This window comes from Pelophylax lessonae (assembly GCF_965119305.1).
Source record: "Pelophylax lessonae genome assembly, chromosome: 9".
Classification (NCBI taxonomy): Eukaryota; Metazoa; Chordata; class Amphibia; order Anura; family Ranidae; genus Pelophylax; species Pelophylax lessonae.
The window spans coordinates 170,153,442-170,172,780 of NC_138776.1; the positions used below are offsets into that span (position 1 = coordinate 170,153,442).

At 43.9% G+C, this 19,339-nt stretch overlaps 1 protein-coding gene across 3 annotated transcripts in view; it reads right to left on the minus strand.

Moving 5' to 3' along the window:
• The window catches only part of GRID1 (glutamate ionotropic receptor delta type subunit 1), a 1,530,549-nt gene that overhangs the window by 10,720 nt on the left and 1,500,490 nt on the right, over nt 1–19,339 (minus strand). Inside the window, exon 16 of one of the 3 annotated variants that reach the window (XM_082268263.1) lies at nt 8,710–8,870. The exons of the other annotated variants lie outside the window; for them this stretch is intronic. Coding sequence (XP_082124389.1) covers nt 8,710–8,870 — 161 coding nt within the window. The remainder of the gene's footprint in view (nt 1–8,709; nt 8,871–19,339) is intronic. 3 annotated transcript variants of the gene reach the window in all.

Below are 19,339 nucleotides of genomic sequence, written 5' to 3' on the forward strand. Positions count from 1 at the left end.
CTTTAGTGACTTCCGGTTTCCGGCGCCGAATGAGGTAGGAGCGCTCTCCCTCGGCTCCCGCGGTCGGACCCGTAATCGGCATAAAAAATCGGCCTATTTGATCAATAAGAGTCCGCATCCGGCTCCCCCACCTCCGGGCAACCCCCAGGACCAGCTATATTGCCGCAATGGACAAATTTTTGGAAAAAAGCGGCCCGCGCGTTCCGCCGGGCCAGCCGCAAATCGAGGCCCCGGTCTCGGCCCTCCCCGCGGCGGAGGCCTCACAAATGGACATAGCGGCTCCACCATCCCCAGAACTGCCATCCCTGGGAGACCCACAGTCGGACCGCATTGCCCAGACTGTGGTGGCCCTTCTCTCCCCCACTATTTCTGCTGCAGTTCAGTCGGCTGTAGCAGCTGGTATGCAGGACATCAAAAAGCAGCTTGCTGCTCAATCGCACAGGCTGAATGAGGTGGAAACTCGGGTGGCCAGCATAGAGGAGGAGATATACAGCTCCCACAATTTCGAAATAACCCAGGACAAAACCAACCAGTTTCTGCTGCAAAAGGTGGAGGACTTGGAGAATAGAGCGCGTAGGAGTAACCTCCGCTTTATTGGAATACCGGAATCCGTGCCGCCATCATCCATCCCGGACCTTTGCTCCAAACGGATCCCGGAGGCGCTGGGTCTGCATGGCATCTGCGTGGTTGAAAGGGCCCACCGCATGGGGATTCACTCCTCTGACAGAACCACGCCGCGTCCGATCATAGCTAAATACTTAAATTACGCCGACAAATCCGCTATCCTCCAAAAATTCAGACAATCCAAATCTCTTCAGATCGATGGTGTTAAAGTCCTGATTTTTGCTGATTATTCGGTGGAAGTGGCCAAGAAGAGGAAGGCTTTCCAGACTGTATGCTCAAAGCTGCACCAAGCTCAAATCAAATTCACATTGGCATACCCGGCGACACTTCGGCTACGCGCACCCTCTGGCGAACAATTGTCTTTCCAAGACCCCTCGGAGGCGGAAGCTTTCGCTCGCTCTCTCCAGGCGGGTGGGTCGGACACCTGTTCATCTAAAACCCCTCCAACCCAGCGCACCCTGGTCCCATGGAGCCCTCGCAAGGAACCCCCCAAGAGGCAGAAGTACTCGGACGTTGTTGGCGGCAGCCGTTTCCTCCCGAACCGCTGAGGAGTCCTGGACCCCTGCGTGTGTCTCTCTCCTCTTCTGAGGGCGTTGATTGGGATCACGTAAAGTATCACCCCCTTGCATAGTTATTCTCTCCTGCCATATGTCCCCCCAGGTCCATCCTGGGGGCCGTGTGGTGATCCCACCCTCCTCCTTATCGCTCTTAATGTTTATATGCATACATATGATGTATTGATGTTTTTCAGACGGTTATTGTTATCATGGGTTGAAATGTTTTGTCATGTCATCTTTGGCTTCACGTCTGGGTTTCCTAGATGCTGCACTGTGCCTGCTTTTGGCATTAAGTTACTCGCATACGGGCCATGTTTTTGGGGAGCCCAAACTACCACTCCCCCTCCCCCCCCCACATTTGGGGGGCCGGGGATGAGGCGGTGCCAGACCTGCTCGGGTCCGCACCTAGGGCTTCGCCGGTGGATACGGTCGCAGCATTCGGAAAAAAGTGAGGTCCATGCTTTATGCTTTTTTGTTTATCCATTTGTTTATCCTTCTCCCACTACCCCTAACCCTTTCCTTTATACCTCTCCTCTCACCTTTACCTATGGCTCCGAGGAAGGGGACGGTTCCTATCAAGTGTCACATGTCACCCTATTGCCACTACTTCCCTACAGCTCTCATCTCCCTTTATGCTACCCTGCCGGACGCACTTGCCTACACGGGTACCCCAATGTCAGCTACACACCCCCTCCCCCCTGACCCTCCATGAGGATTCTGTCATGGAATGTCAGGGGTCTGAGGTCCCCGATCAAACGGATGAAGGTTTTGAGACATCTTAAAAGGCTCAAGACTGACATTGCCTTGTTGCAGGAGTCCCACCTCTCCTCCGATGACTTCCTCCGGATGCGGAAGTTGTGGGTTGGCACGGTGGTGGGTTCGGCCGCCCTAGGTCGCAAAGCAGGTGTTTTAATACTTATTCATAAACGGCTCTCCTGTGACGTCCTATCCGTTACCGCTGACTCTAAAGGACGCTATGTCTCCGCTCATTTAAAAATAAATGACAGGGAAATACTGCTAACGAACGTGTACGCTCCCAACGTCCCAGACCAGTCCTTCTATAGAGACCTCTCCGCACATCTTCTCAAGTATCCCCAAGTTCCACATCTCATAGGGGGGGACTTTAATGCCCTCATGGACCCACTCTTAGACAAGTCTTTGACAAAAAATAGACGCAAGGGTTCGGCCCCTCTGACCCCGGGTCCCCTGGCGCAATTAATAGATTCCCTTCACCTTACGGACGTATGGCGCCTCCACAACCCTACCGACAGGGACTTTACATTCTACTCCCACCCGCACAAGGTATTTACCAGAATAGACTACTTTTTCTCCTCGACCGATGTTCTTCACAGAATTGAGGATCCAGACATCCATGATATTGTTATATCTGACCATGCTCCCATATCCCTGACGCTAGATCCACCTGATAAGCAGGCTGACACCAGGCTATGGCGATTTCCGAGCTGTCTCCACACTGACAAAGGATTCCAGGCGTACTTGGCTAAGGCATGGGAGGAATTTGCAGAGCTCAACGCTTCGCACGTCTCGCAGCCCAACCTGTTCTGGGAGACGGGCAAAGCTTACCTTCGTGGTAAAATTATATCCTATGCCTCGGCCTATAGGAAAAACGCCTCTGAAAGTTACCGACGGGCCAGCGAGAGGCTTCAGGTAGCTCAAAGGCTGCTGCTGACCGCAGACTCCCCCGAATATCGGCAGGAATGGACCTTAGCCAAGCAGGCCTTTGACTCGTGGGCAGACAACCTGGAAAACATTAAACGCGCTCGTTTCTCGGCCCTGATGCATAAATATGGGAACAAAGCAGGAAAGCTCTTGGCGAGACTTTGCGGGACTCCCTACAAACCCACACATATTGCTTCCCTCCGTAGCTCATCAGGCATTACTGTATCCACCCCCCCCCGGAGGTGAAGAAAACAATGAGAGACTTTTATGCCTCTCTGTATTCCCCAGACCCTTTTGACGACCGACTAGCCAGTTTCTTCCTAGACAATGTCACCCTTCCTAAAATTTCTCCGTCACAACTAGAGACACTAAACGCTCCAGTGACCCTTCAAGAGATCCATGACACGATAAAAAGCCTTGCCCCCAACAAAGCCCCAGGCCCTGACGGCCTCACCGGGGAATTCTATAAAAACGCCATAGACATAATCGGCCCCACACTTCTAGAGGTGTACTCAGCCTTGTGGAATGGGGGTTGCTACCCTCCCACTGGCAACCAAGCCATAATAAAATTATTAGCGAAAAAAGGGAAGGATCCTCTGGAACCAGGATCCTACCGACCCATTTCCTTGCTAAACTTGGATGTTAAAATCCTGTCAAAAATACTGGCATCCCGACTGGCACTCATCATGCCGTCCTTGATACACCCAGCCCAGTCGGGGTTTACCAAGGGGAGGTCAGCTGCCTCTAATATCCGTAAGGTTCTCTTGGCTTTAGACCAGGCCGCGGCTTCCTCGGGGGGGGGATCTGGCTATCATCACCCTGGACGCGGAGAAGGCCTTTGACAACGTGAGTTTTGACTGGTTATCCAAGGTTCTAACTTCTTTTGGCTTCTCGGGGCCGTTCACTCACGTTGTCGGGGCCATGTATGCTTCTCCTGCGGCCAGGTTGTGGGTAGCGGGGTCCCTTACCGACGAGTTCCGCTTATTCAAGGGCACGAGACAGGGATGTCCCCTGTCTCCTCTCCTCTTTAATCTGGCCCTAGAACCATTGTCCAGGTTTCTTTTGGACAAGGCGCCTCTCCATGGTATCCTGATTGGTAGTCACGAATTACGAATATCCCTTTTCGCCGATGATGTGTTAATATTTACCAGAAATCCCTCCTCGGACATGCACACCATCATATCGATCTTTGATAACTTTAAACTATGTTCGGGCCTGCGGATAAATTACGCTAAAAGCGAAATCCTCCCCCTGGGCAACGCACCCAAACCCGCATGGGTCTCCTCTTCTCCCTTCACCGTGGCGCAATCCCACATAACGTACTTGGGTATCAAAATAGGCAAAATCCCCTCTTCTGTCTATACTCTGAACTATCCCCCTCTTTTCCATAAGATCTCTCGTGAACTAGATAGTTGGATGGATCTGCCTCTCTCGCTCCTGGGAAGATGTCATCTGGTGAAAATGGTCAGTTTTGCGCGACTTTTATACCCTCTACAAACGCTTCCTCTGTTATTAAAACACAAAGATATCAAGTCGCTGACCTCCAGTATTTCTAGATTTGTGTGGCGAGGCAAAAGGCCCCGCATCTCCTACAGCAAACTCTGTCTTCCCAGGGGCGAGGGGGGAGCTAGTCTTCCTAATATTAGATTATATAATCTGTCATGCCTACTCAGAATCTCCCTGGACTGGCTCTCGAGGGCTTCTCTCTACTCCAATTTTGTACTTGAATCGCAAATGTCTGCTCCCTTCTCGCTGGCAGCCCTCCTCCATGTTAAATGGAAGTCTATGCCCTCTCAACTGCAGCACAATGTTCTCCTGCGAGACACAGTGATCGCTTGGAGGGAGTCCAGGAAACTTCTGAGGCTCCCCCCCTCCATGTCCAAGCACTTGCCTATACAGGGCAACCCTGCATTTACTCCCGGACTGCATTCGGACTACTTTGCTCTATGGCGTCGAAAAGGCCTATCAAACTTCTCTGATCTCTGTAACCACGCTACGGGTAAGCCCCGACCACTTCAAGATATTCTGGATGATTACCACCTTCCGGCCTCGCACGTTTTTCCTATCATGCAGTGCTTTAGTTTTCTTCGTTCATCGGGTGCCTCGATTACCAAAAGGTTCAGTGATCCCTTGCTGGACCCTCTGTTGTTATCCGGCACTTATAGCATCTCTGACATATACAAGCCCTTTCAGAAACTTACGTCCTCAAACCTCGCTGGGTCATCGGCTGCCAACTGGGCCAAGGACTTTCCCATGGAGAATTTGGTCACGAAGTTATTCCAAGGATACAAATGCACTGTGCGACTGACACCTAATGAAACGTGGAGGGAGACGCAGCTGCACAGAGCCTATATTCCTTTCACGTCAAACGAACAGTCCCCCTCAGCGCGTCTATGCCCCCTTTGCAAAACTACCCGTCCATCACTACGCCACAGATTTTGGTCATGCTCATTTATATCTACATTTTGGGACCAGGTGCTGGCGTTCATCCACCAAATCACGCTCCTTCAGCTCCCTAAAGACCCTCTGTTACTTGTCTTTGGATACTGGGACAAACGTCTCCAAATATGGACTAGCCGTCCTCTACCTCACCCTCGGACATGGATCCTAACCTGTTTACGGATAGCCCGCAGGGTTATCCTTGCCAATTGGATTGCAAACGAGGGCCCTACTGTTTCACAAGTACATCGTGAGCTTCTAAGCCTTATGACTAAAGACCGGCTTAACATGGACTCCGACTCTTCATCCTCTTCTGCTCGTTTCTCCAGCAAATGGCAGGACTTCCTTGCCTCACTACCCACAAATGCCGTTTCTGCACTGACTGCGGACACTTTTGTATATGCTGATACTGGGTAGTGGAAATCAATACTGTAGGAAATGTGTCAAAATCTGAGTGGTATATCTCACAGGCATTCCTCCCCTCTTCATGTCCCCCCCCCCCCACCTCCTTACCTCTAATCCTCCCCTGTCCCCCCCCAGTTACAACTTCCCCTCCCATGGCACCAATCCCTCCTAGTTAATCAAGATCCATCCAACTAGGGTTCTAGTATATTCTGTATTTCTGTATTTGACATGGTTACCCTTATTGCTCTTCCGGGTCAGAATTGAGCTCTTTCTTTTGCTCAGCTTTTGACCCCGAAAAAAATGTTAAAATGTGTTGTACAATGTTATAACTTTCTCTTTGTACCGTTCATTGACTTTAATAAAGTTTCTTTAAAAAAAAAAAAAAAAAAAAAAAACACTTTAGCTGCAACATCAATCATCTCCTCTGCTATCGCTGTAACTTCCCTCATCTCCGTTAATAAATATAAAAGCGGTGGCGGGTGTATGAGATGTAAATGTGACGACGATCGCGGCTCCGTGATCCGCTTTTATATTTATTACCGGAGATGAGGGAAGTGACAGGGGGAAGAGCGGAGATGATTTATGTTGCAGAGGAGCTGTTTTAATGTAAGCGCCGCAAGTTTAACTACCGTGAGAAATCCATACCCTCTGTAGGTGCACCGGAAGTGACAAGGGTATGGTTTTCTCACGGGTATGGTTTTTTCACGGAACACCGGCAATATAAAATAGAAAAAAAAATGGTGTGGGGGTCCCTCTCAATCTAAACTGGACTCTTTGGGTCTGGTATGAATTTTAAGAGGAACCTCATGCCAAAATTTAAAAAAAATGGTGTGGGGGTCCCCCCCAAAGTCTATACCAGAACCTTATCTGAGCATGCAACCTGGCAGGCCTGGAAAGGGGAGGAGTGGCCTCCCTCCTGAACCATACCATACCACATGCCCTCAACATGGGGGGTGCTTTGTTGATGGAGACAAGGGCCTCTTCCCAATGACCCTGGGTGGTGGTTGTGGGAATCTGTGGGCAGAGGGCTTATCAGAATCTGGAAGCCCCCTTTGACAAGGGGGCACCCAGATCCCAGCCCCCCATCTGAATGAGTATGGGGTACATTATGTTAAAAAAAGTGTAGATCCATCAGGGGATGGGGCACACCACTGGACCTTAAAAAAGAAAAAAAACAATTTGTTTCCCCCATGACGAAGGCTAACCGCTGAATTCCTGCTCCTTTGTCTGACAGTTTCTGGTATCAGCTTTCTAGTTTAAATAGTTATGTGTGGGATCATCTAGTGACATCACCTGGTGGCACCACCTCCTTGTGATATCACTGACCCAGCATGCATCAGTCAGTGATGTCACAAGGGGGCAGTGCCACCAGGTGGTATCACCAGGTGACCTTGCCCCTTACCTTCTTAAGAACTGTCAGACAGAAGAGCAGACATTCAGCAGTTAGCCTTCATAGTGGGCAGAGTGGGGTTTTTTTTGGGTCCGGCAGTACATCGGGCATCGTGATTGATGATGGATTTACATCTGGGAACATTGTTTTTTATTTTTTTAATAAAAGAATTGTCAAAAAACTGCCTCCTGTCTTTATTTTTTCCACTTCTTTTGATGAATGAGTAGGGGTACAATGTAAAAGTTAGGGGGGCTTCCAGATTCCAATAAACCCTTTGCCCGCAGACCCCCACAGCCACCGCCCAGGGTTGTCGGGAAGATTCCCTAGTCCTCATCAGCATGGGGACAAGGTGCTTTGGGGGGGCAGAGCCCCCACCCCAATGCACCCCCCATGTTGAGGGCATGTGGCCTGGTATGGTTCAGGAGGGGGGTGGGGGCTCACCCCCCCTTTTCCTGGCCTGTCAGTCTGTGTGCTAGGATAAGGGCCTGGTAAGGGTTGGGGGGCATGCCTTTTTTTTCTTTTTTTTTTTGTATTGTCGGCAAAAGCTTGACACTGCGAGTGAATTTAAATGTTTTTTTTTCTTTACATATGTCATTATTGATGCAGCAGTTTCTATACACGGTACAGATGTGCCACTTCACAGGCATGTCTAAAGGGACCCCTTAAGGCACTATATTGAAAGGAATCTTTAATTGTTTTTGCTTCACTATAAGCATTATTAAAATCACTGCACCTTCAAAAATTATATTTAAAAAAACTTAGTTTGTGGCTTGGTCTGAACTTTTTCCCTGTTCAGGAGTTCTGGTGCAAACCAAACCAGAAGGGTGTTCGGCCCATCACTACTCTAGACCAGTTTTAAATATACAGTGTATACAGTACATATATGTGTATAGCTATATATATATATATATATATATATATATATATATATATATATATATATATATATATATATATATATATATATATATGTACATATAAATAGCTACTTTTTATGTAAACAGATTTTATGGAAGCTGTAATATATATTATTTTATTTATATACAGTACATGCTTTTATAATCATGCATTACTTGCTATAAATTGTATCTAACGTGCTTGAGTGGTTTCAGTCAGCATGTCATGGACATTCCTGTTTTTCTCTTGACTATCAATCTAAAAAAGCAATGGATTTCAACATTTGTGATGTACAGTGTGCTCTAAAGGGAAAGTATGCATCAAAACCAAGATACATGATCTGCATTTACAGAATATTTTCACTTAAACTATTTCTCGACTGCTTTACAGCCATTCCTCAAGGTTTCAGGTGAAAGGACACCAAATGAATAGGAAAAACATGGAGAGATCTGATAATATTTTCTGATAGTTTAATCCACAGCCAGCCAATGAATTAAAGTTTTGACAGTTAAAATTAATCATGCTACTGCGAGTATGCAATCAGTTTTTTTTTATTCAACCTCGGCTGTCTTCTACTAAACAATTGCTATTCCAACATTGTTTAAATGTAAGCTTGTTTCAAAAGACATTTGTTTTAATGCCTTATAGTGCAGTTTACATAATTCAATTTAACTAAAATAATCACATTTTTATTAATAAAAAAGCAAATTACATTACCTTTTCTGTGGGGTTTTGTGAGTCTGTGGGATGCAGCCTATATCATCTAGGTCAGATTCCACTGTGCATTCCTGCACAGGAAGCCAATGGGACACGGGTAAAGGATTCTGCAATGGGATTCGTGAGTTGTCCGTCTTCCAAAGATGGCCAGGAGTGGCTTCCTGCGCAGTCAAGAAAGATGGAAGTTGACCAGGTGGGTGCGGGCCATTGTCTCAAACTCGCAGACCCTCAAATAAAAAGTAATTGTTGGGAAAAACATATTCCCATTCAAAAATTATATCAAGTAATCCCACTTCTACCCTTTGCATAGCCTAAACTGGTGAAAACAGGGCAATACGTAAGCTGCTCAAATCTTTTGATATGGATCATTCCCTGGTTACTTAACGTCTGGCTAGGAGAAAAATGAATTTCAGTTAAAGGTATTTTGCAACAAAATTACTGATTTTTCAGTCGGCAAAATGTAGCTCAAATTCAAATTCTCAATTTTGTTCACTGATCTGTTTAGGTTTATTTTTTTGGGGTGTGGAGGTGTATTGAAGGCAGTTTAATCTAGTTCATTTAGTGATCTTTCATTTAGATTTATTTTTATGTTTTCCTTTTTCTTTGTGCTTTTCATCTTTATTTGAGTGTTATCACTTTATTTAACTATTTCTCACTTGCTGTTTTTTTTTTTCATTTAATGAATAATATTTTTAAAACAATGAGATTAATGATCCATTGTTGGCACAAAAACCTACAAGAGCAATTTAAAGCTCACCAATATATTAAAACTTACCAAAAACCACATTAATTCTGCCTTCCCAATTGACCTCAATAACTTTTGTCTCCTTAAAGTTGTTAAAGAGATAAAAACTCAAAATGTTACTCATCCTTATACCTGAGCTATTTAATACCATATACAACACTGGGGCTAGTCCCTGTTCTTTTATAAATATTTACTATTACCCCATTACCAGTTTTCCTGCAATATTCAGAGCTTGTTGGGCGTATATAACAAGATCAGAATATTATTTACTCAGCAATGTATGAGATAGGGAGAAATGCTTGTGTTTCACCCACTGGACCTTTTCCACCAGGCCAATGCTTTCTGTTAAGCTAAAGGGAAATGTGCTATTGACCATTTCTGACTTCAGCTTCTGGTAAACTAGTAGGAAATGAAAATATATAGCACAGCCTAAGTACCATTTCTTACATCTAGGTACCTCCAGCCATGGATAGACCGTTTTCCTAGCACCCATATAAAAGATATGTGTATCAGAGCAGCTTAGTTCTGTAATATAAAAGGAGGGAAATTGGCTTGTTTGGTCCAAAGTTTAAATGTTATTGGTTTCCAAATATTGATTTAAACAATTTCAGATCAGCAAAGCACCCTAAAGTGTAAAGGAAGATGCTATACTTGTGTTTCAGGCTGCCTGTGTGCTTAAACCCTGCTGTATTGTTGAACCCCCATCACTGCAGGTATTTGGTACTTTGGGTATATCAAATACCTACTCACCAACCAAACATAGTAGTTTCTCTCATTGGCTTCTATATTCTGTAGTGCCTTATGACACAACAGGAGAAACCACAGTCTGCAACGGGAGAAAAGGGGCGTTCACATACCTAGAAATGTTGGATACCTGCAGCACTCGGAGATTAGAAAGACTGTAATGTTTTAACACACAAGACACTACAAAGGTAAAGCATCTTATTTTAAAGATTGGCTTTATGTTTTTTTGCCCTGTAGTTTCAGAGTCACTTTAAGGTGCCCATTATACACTGAACAAAATTATAAATGCAACACTTTTGTTTTTGCCCCCATTTTTCATGAGCTGAACTCAAAAAGCTAAGACTTTTTCTATGTACACAAAAGGCCTATTTCTCTCAATTATTGTTCACAAATCTGTCTAAATCTCTGTTAGTGAACACTTCTTCTTTGCCGGGATAATCCATCCACCTCACAGGTGTGGCATATCAAGATGCTGATTAGACAGCATGATTATTGCACAGGTGTGCCTTAGGCTGGCCACAATAAAAAGCCACTCCAAAATGTGCAGTTTTATCACACAGCATAATGCCACAGATGTCAAAAGTTTTGAGGGAGCATGCAATTGGTATGCTGACTGCAGAAATGTCCACCAGAGCTGTTTCCCATGAATTTAATCTTAATTTCTCTACCATAAGCCATCTCCAAAGGAGTTTCGGGGAATTTGGCAGTACAATTACGGCCTTACAGCATCTTCACCTCCAAGATCGTCTTAGACCAGCCATCCGGACAGCTGCTGCAACAATCAGTTTGCATAACCAAAGAATTTCTGCACAAACTACCAGAAACTGTCACAGGGGAGTTCATCTGTATGTCGTCCTCATTGGGGTCTCGACCTCACTGCAGTTCATCGTCATAACCAACTTAAGTGGGCAAATGCTCACATTCAATGGTGTCTGGAACTTTAGAGAGGTGTTTCCTTCACGGATGAATCCCAGTTTTCACTGTACAGGGCAGATGGCAGACAGCATGTATGGCATTGTTTGGGTAAGCTGTTGGCTGAGGTCATTGTTGTGGATCGAGTGGCCTATGGTGGCGGTAGGGTTATGGTATGGGCAACGTATGTTATGGGCAACGAACACAGGTGCATTTTATTGATGGCATTTTGAATGCACAGAGATACTGTAACAAGATCCTGAGGCCCATTGTTGTGCCATTCATCCACGACCATCACCTCGTGTTGCAGCATGATAATGCACGGCCCCAAGTTGCAAGGATCTGTACACAATTCCTGGAAGCTGAAAACATCTCAGTTCTTGCATGGCCAGAATACTCACCAAACATGTCACCCATTGAGCATGTTTGGTATGCTCTGGATCGATGTATACGACAACGTGTTTCAGGTCCTGCCAATATCCAGCAACTTCGCACAGCCATTGAAGAGGAGTGGGCCAACATTTCACAGGCCACAATACACAACCTGATCAACTCTATGAGAAGGAGATGTGTTGCACTGCGTGAGGAAAATAGTGGTCACACCACACACTGACAGGTATTTGGACCCTCGACCCCCTCCCCGCCCCCCCCCCCCCCCCAATACAGTAAAACTGCACATTTTAGAGTGGCCTTTTTTGTGGCCAGCCTAAGGCACACCTGTGCAATAATCATGCTGTCTAATCAGCATCTTGATATGCCCCACCTGTGAGGTGGATGGATTATCTCAGAAAGGAGAAGTGCTCACACAGATTTAGACAGATTTGTGAACAATATTTGGGAGAAATAGGCCTTTTGTGTACATAGAAATAGTCTTAAATCTTTGAGTTCAGCTCATGAAAAATGGGGGCAAAAACAAAAGGGTTTATAATTTTGTTCAGTGTATATTGGCAGGCTTATTTATTTTTTGTTTGTTTTGTTTTTCATTTCCCCTGCAGGTTTACTTTAAACTTGGCTATGAAAAAGTCATTAAGGCAATAAAAGAATCTAATTTTTATGTATGTTTATTGGGGACAATCTGTAGTAATATGCATCTAAAGCAGGGGTCTCCAAACTGTGGCCCAGGGGCCGGATGTGGCCCTTTATCCAGCCTTTGGGGCACTATTCCTCTGACACTGATTGGACACTATTTCTTGCACTGATACCAATGATGGGGCAATATTTCTCCCCCTAATACTAGAGATGGGACATTGTTTACCTCCACTGATACCAGGACATTTTCTCCTCTAACTGGCCATACTCCAGGCCCCCTAAAGTTTGAACCTGGCTCTCTGTTTAGAAATTTTAGAGACCCCCCGATCTAACGTATTCAAGGAGCAAAGATTGAACACTATTAGCAACTTCTTTATAACATGTAGTTTGTTTTAGATGTAGAGATAATTTGTGCTGCATGTATTATTTATTTTCACATGCATACATACTGTATATACAAATATGTAAAAATAAACTAAATTGATAGCATGGTGTTTATTTACTAAAGATGGAGAGGGAAAAATTTGTCACAATTCTGCAGAGAAACCAGCTTCCAGGTTTTATTGCTAAAGCTTTATTAAACAAGCTGAGGTTAGAAGCTGATTGGTTTCTCTGCAGAATTGTGACTAATTTCGCCCTCTCTAGCTTTAGTAAATAAACCCCCATGTGTCTAAACAAAATATATCCAATTTTGGTTTACACAACAGCATTGAGTGGTCAAATACTATTATTATAAATGATAACAAGAATGCATTTCAGGTAAAATGTAATGTTCATGTTAAAATTGATGACACAATAAAAAAAACCTGCATATAACAACACAGAGAACAGAGAACTGGAGAAAAATGCCCCCGTTTTTTTTTTTTTTTTTTTACAATGCCCTTTTTACAATGCCCGTTTTTAATAAATGTGGCCTAGTTAAAAAAAAAAAAAAAGTGCAGTACCACATAACCATTTTTTTTTTTTTTACTTAACCTCCTTTGGCGGTATTCCTGAGTGTGGCTCGGGGTGGAAATTCAGTGCCATTAGCAGTAACCCCGAGCCACACTCAGGGTACCGCCAGGGAGCATCGCTGGATCCAGGAAGAGAGGTTACTTACCTTGTCCCCGGGATCCCGCAATGTATTCCTGCAGCATACGGCGGCCGGATCTTCCGCCTGATGCTCTGTGCCCCGGCTTCCGTTCCCTGCGAGCATCACGTTGCAGGGGGGTGGAACTGGCGGCAAATTTGAAAAGTAAAACACACAAACACACTGATATATTTTAATCCTATTGGATTACATTACTAAATAAAATAAATTGACATTAGTTTGCCCCCCAGTGCCCTTGCCTGCAGGTTTACTGTACTATATATATATATATATATATATATACATACACACACACACACATATATATATATATATATATATAAAATATATATATAATATACATGTATATATATATATATATATATATATATATATATATTTTACCTTTTTTATAGTTATTTATTATATTATAATTACTGTACTATAAATATATTTCAATCTACACGTCCTCTCTAGGTCAGCTGATAGCCTCCCACGGCTTCCAATACCATCTCTACGATGACGATACTCAAATCTATTTATCTACCCCTCAGCTCTCTCCCTCAGTCTTCTCACGTATCACTAATCTACTATCTGATATATCAGTCTGGATGTCACACCATTACCTCAAACTCAATCCGTCCAAAACTGAGCTTATAATCTTTCCTCCACCACGTGCCCCTTCTCTGTCAATATCGATGGCATTACTATCAGCCCATCCCCGCATGCCAAGGTCCTAGGTGTTGTTCTGGACTCTGAACTCTCTTTTAAGCCCCACATCCAATCACTGTCCAAATCTTGCCGCCTCAACCTCCGCAACATCTCCAAAATATGCCCCTTTCTAACCAAAGACACAACAAAGCTCCTAGTTCACTCCCTGGTCATCTCGCGCCTTGACTACTGCAATTCCCTTCTCATTGGCTTATCTCTACACAGGCTATCCCCCCTTCAATCCATCATGAATGCTGCCGCCAGGCTCATCCACCTCACCAAATCGCTCAGTGTCCGCTGCTCCTCTCTGTCAAGCCCTCCACTGGCTTCCGCTCACTCAACAAAATAAATTCAAAATACTAACAACATCTTACAAAGCCATCCACAACTTGGCCCCCAGCTACAGCACTAGCCTGGTCTCAAAACACCAACCGAATCGCTCTCTTCGTTCCTCTCAAAACCTCCTGCTCTCTAGCTCCCTCATCACCTCCTCCCATGCTCGCTTCCAGGACTTTAACAGAGCCTCACCAATCCTATGGAACTCCTTACCCTTATCTGTCCGATTATCTCCTACTCTGTTAGCGCTAATATGATCTCTGAAAACCCTCCTCTTCAGAGAAGGCTATCCTACCCACACCTGACAACTGTACCTCCATTTCCTGCATCAGCTCATCCCCCACAGCTATTGCCTTCTGTTTCACTTAACCCCCCTTCTAGATTGTAAGCTCTAACGAGCAGGGCCCTCTAAATCCTCCTGTATTATATTGTATTGTAACTGTATTGTCTTCGCTCATATTGTAAAGCGCTGCGCGAACTGTCGGCGCTATATACAGTGGGTACGGAAAGTATTCAGACCCCCTTAAATTTTTCACTCTTTGTTATATTGCAGCCATTTGCTAAAATCATTTAAGTTCATTCTTCTTCCTCATGAATGTACACATAGCACCCCATACTGACAGAAAAACACAGAATTGTTGACATTGTTGCAGATTTATTAAAAAAGAAAAACTGAAATATCACATGGTCCTAAGTATTCAGACCCTTTGCTGTGACACTCATATATTTAACTCAGGTGCTTTCCATTTCTTCTGATCATCCTTGAGATGGTTCTACACCTTCATTTGAGTCCAGCTGTGTTTGATTATACTGATTGGACTTGATTAGGAAAGCCACACACCTGTCTATATAAGACCTTCCAGATCACAATGCATGTCAGAGCAAATGAGAATCTTGAGGTCAAAGGAACTGCCTGAAGAGCTCAGAGACAGAATTGTGGCAAGGCACAGATCTGGCCAAGGTTACAAAAAGATTTCTGCTGCACTTAAGATTCCTAAGAGCACAGTGGCCTCCATAATCCTCAAATGGAAGACGTTTGGGACGACCAGAACCCTTCCTAGAGCTGGCCGTCCGGCCAAACTGAGCTATCGGGGGAGAAGAGTCTTGGTGAGAGAGGTAAAGAAGAACCCAAAGATCACTGTGGCTGAGCTCCAGAGATGCAGTCAGGAGATGGGAGAAAGTTGTAGAAAGTCAACCATCACTGCAGCCCTCCACCAGTCGGGGCTTTATGGCACAGTGGCCCGACGGAAGCCTCTCCTCAGTGTAAGACACATGAAAGCCCGCATGGAGTTTGCTAAAAAACCCATGAAGGACTCCAAGATGGTGAGAAATAAGATTCTCTGGTCTGATGAGACCAAAATAGAACTTTTTGGCCTTAATTCTAAGCAGTATGTGTGGAGAAAACCAGGCACTGCTCATCACCTGTCCAATACAGTCCCAACAGTGAAGCATGGTGGTGGCAGCATCATGCTGTGGGGGTGTTTTTCAGCTGCAGGGACAGGACGACTGGTTGCAATCGAGGGAAAGATGAATGCGGCCAAGTACAGGGATATCCTGGACAAAAACCTTCTCCAGAGTGCTCTGGACCTCAGACTGGGCCGAAGGTTTACCTTCCAACAAGACAATGACCCTAAGCACACAGCTAAAATAACGAAGGAGTGGCTTCACAACAACTCCGTGACTGTTCTTGAATGGCCCAGCCAGAGCCCTGACTTAAACCCAATTGAGCATCTCTGGAGAGACCTAAAAATGGCTGTCCACCAACGTTTACCATCCAACCTGACAGAACTGGAGAGGATCTGCAAGGAGGAATGGCAGAGGATCCCCAAATCCAGGTGTGAAAGACTTGTTGCATCTTTCCCAAAAAGACTCCTGGCTGTATTAGATCAAAAGGGGGCTTCTACTAAATACTGAGCAAAGGGTCTGAATACTTAGGACCATGTGATATTTCAGTTTTTCTTTTTTAATAAATCTGCAACAATGTCAACAATTCTGTGCTTTTCTGTCAGTATGGGGTGCTATGTGTACATTCATGAGGAAGAAAAATGAACTTAAATGATTTTAGCAAATGGCTGCAATATAACAAAGAGTGAAAAATTTAAGGGGGTCTGAATACTTTCTGTACCCACTGTAAATCCTGTATAATAATAATAATATATATATACTTTAACTTTTTTATAGTTATTTATTATATTATAATTTATGATTTTGTGTTTTTTGTGTTTTAAACTTTATCATACCCGAGATGTTATAAAGAAGAACGCACAGTAAAAAAAAAATCATATGTAAATAATTGGTTTGGGCTGCTCGTCCTTAAGAATTACATGCAAAATAATGGTACCACTTTCAGCACCTAAAATCTAAAAAAATCATACCTACAGAGAGGTTAAAGCCCAACTTGGGCAGGGTAAAATAGTTAACCCTCCAACAAATGCCTACCTCGGTTTAAAAAATAAAATGTCTAACAGCCTGCAATACCTAACTTTATTCTGTCACTCTATGATCTCCTCCTCCCCAATTCTGGTTGTTATGACCAGTCAGCTGAAGTGGCTCTGCCTTTGTTGACAAACCTCTTATCAGTGTCATCAGACCTGTATTGTAATGAGCGTAGGACCAGTGTCCACTTCATCAGGATTGAACATGGGGCTTTTAGCAGTATCTGGCCAGATTCCAGTGCTGAATAATGCTAGATGACATGGGACTGCTGATGAATTACTACCAATTGGTGTTGTTTTAAAAACAATGGTGAATTTGTGAGAAGGGTGAGGGTCAATCTCAATTTTTTCTAGGTAAACATAGTTCAGGTTTAAGCTTGATCAGTCAACGATTATCTTTAATCAGTGGCAATACGTTATTGGACATCAGTTTGAATAAGCCTGATGTTCTGAATGATGTTCCAAACAGCAAAAGAACTTACTCTTGACCCCAGTGGAATATTAAAAAAAATAATGGGACAATCTAATACGTTTTGTCTAGGCAACATTAAATTAGGTCTACAGCCAAATCTTTTTTTTTTAATATAGCTGGGAAGGGTTTTCTCACTAGTATAGGAAGTGAGCAGAATGTCATCAATAGGACAAAGACAGCGATTGAACCTAAAAGATTCATCAACCTTCACTACATACATTATATATATATATATTTAAGCTGGTGTTTTAAAGTTCAACTCAAATATTTTTTCTACACATTCCCTATTTATAGTTAACTCGTGACAGGCCTGGACATTTCAAACTGAGTAAAAGATTCTAGGCTAGGTTCACACCTATGTGTTTTTCAGTGCATTTTGCAGAAACGCACTACAGTTCATTTAACATGGTTTCCTCTTGGACACTTTCACATCTATGTGTTTTTCAGCCGCTGCATTTTTGGAAAGAGTCAGGGACTTTTTTCCTGCAGCAGATTGTGTTTTGGGTGTAATAGACTTCAATGGACCAGCACCAAAAATGCAAGTGTTGGGTTTTTGATGCATTTTTGAATGTGCTCTGAGTTTTTTTTTCTAAAGTGAAAGGCTCCTTAACAAACTGTTAGTTAAGTTGTTAAGGAGCAGTCGGACAATGCATCTTTTACAACCAATGACTAATCAGCTGTCAGCGCAATTCCACCGCTGACAGCTGAATGTAAAAACAATTGGCAGCATTAAAAAAAAACGCTCTTTTTCAAAAGTGCGTGGGGTTCCCCCTCAATCCATACCAGGCCCTTCAAGTCTGGCATGGATCCACACCAAACCCTTATCTGAGCATGCAGGCCAGGAAAGGGGAGAGATGAGTGAGCGTCCACCCCCTTGAACCATACCGGGCCACATGCCCATGAAGTAACTTGTCCCCATGTTGATGAGGACAAGGGCCTCTTCCTCACAACCCTGGCCTGGTGGTTGTGGGGGTGACTTATCAGAATCTGTAAACCCCCTTTAACAAGAGTTAGCTAGACCCAAGCCCCCCCTCCACAACCACAGGGGCAAGGTTGTGGGGAAGAGTCCCTTGTCCTCATCAACATGGGGACAAGGTGCTTTGGGGGAGCAGAGCCCTCCTGCCCTAAAGCAGCCCCCCATGTTGAGAGCATGTGGCCTGGTGCGATTCAGGAAGGGGGCACTCACTCACCCCCCCCCCCCTTTCCTGGCTGCATGCTCAGATAAGGGTTTGATATGGATTTTGAGGGGAGGCCCCTGCCTTTTTTTTAAAGAGTTTTTAATGCTGGAAATTGTTTTTACATTCAGCTGTCAGTGGGGAATCTTGCTGACATCTGATGAGTCAGTGGTTGTTAAGGATGCGGCAACTGCCCGCTCCTTAACAATGGGTTATTAGGAGTTTGTTAAGGAGCCTTTCCTATTAGGAAAAAAATGCAAAACACATGTACAAAAAAGCAAAACCCACTGGAAAACCTCATCAATTGCAACTGCATGGATGCGATATGCAGATAAAGTTATCTACAAATTTACACTTTTCCAGGAGTAAAGCTTGACCCGCTATTCAAAAATCTAAATCTTGGAAGGGGGGTGGCTCAAAGCATAGCTTTTCAGTGAAAAATCAAGATTTGCATAACACGTTAGTGGCCTCTAAAACAATATCCTGATATTTGTCACCTATTTTACATCATATACCTAGATTAAATTAAACTATGTTTCTTAAAACTTAATTTCAACAAATTTCACTTGCAAAAAATCAAACAATGATATGTAAATTGAATCAATTATGACTAGGTTGCTATCTAAGATAACTAATTTCCACACAGATTATAAATATTATAAAACAATTTTCATTTGCAATATCACAGCATGGTTCTGTACCTGAACCTTCAAGTAGGTCAAGCAGGGAGTGATAATGCAAAATTCAATAAGTGCCTCAATCTGGGACTTTATGGGCCACCTGACAATTTAATGAAGATACATACAATACAACTCTGAATAGAGATGACCTTTTATATGAGCCAAAAAAGAAGTTCAAGAACTCTCATATGATTTACTTTCAAGAGCTGTCATGCAATTTTGGATGCATCACCTTTTTGTTTTAAACTATCATTTTACGTTTTATGAGTTATGCTTGTAAATTGTACTTGATTCTAGAAACTGTACATTTTTCCAGCTAGAA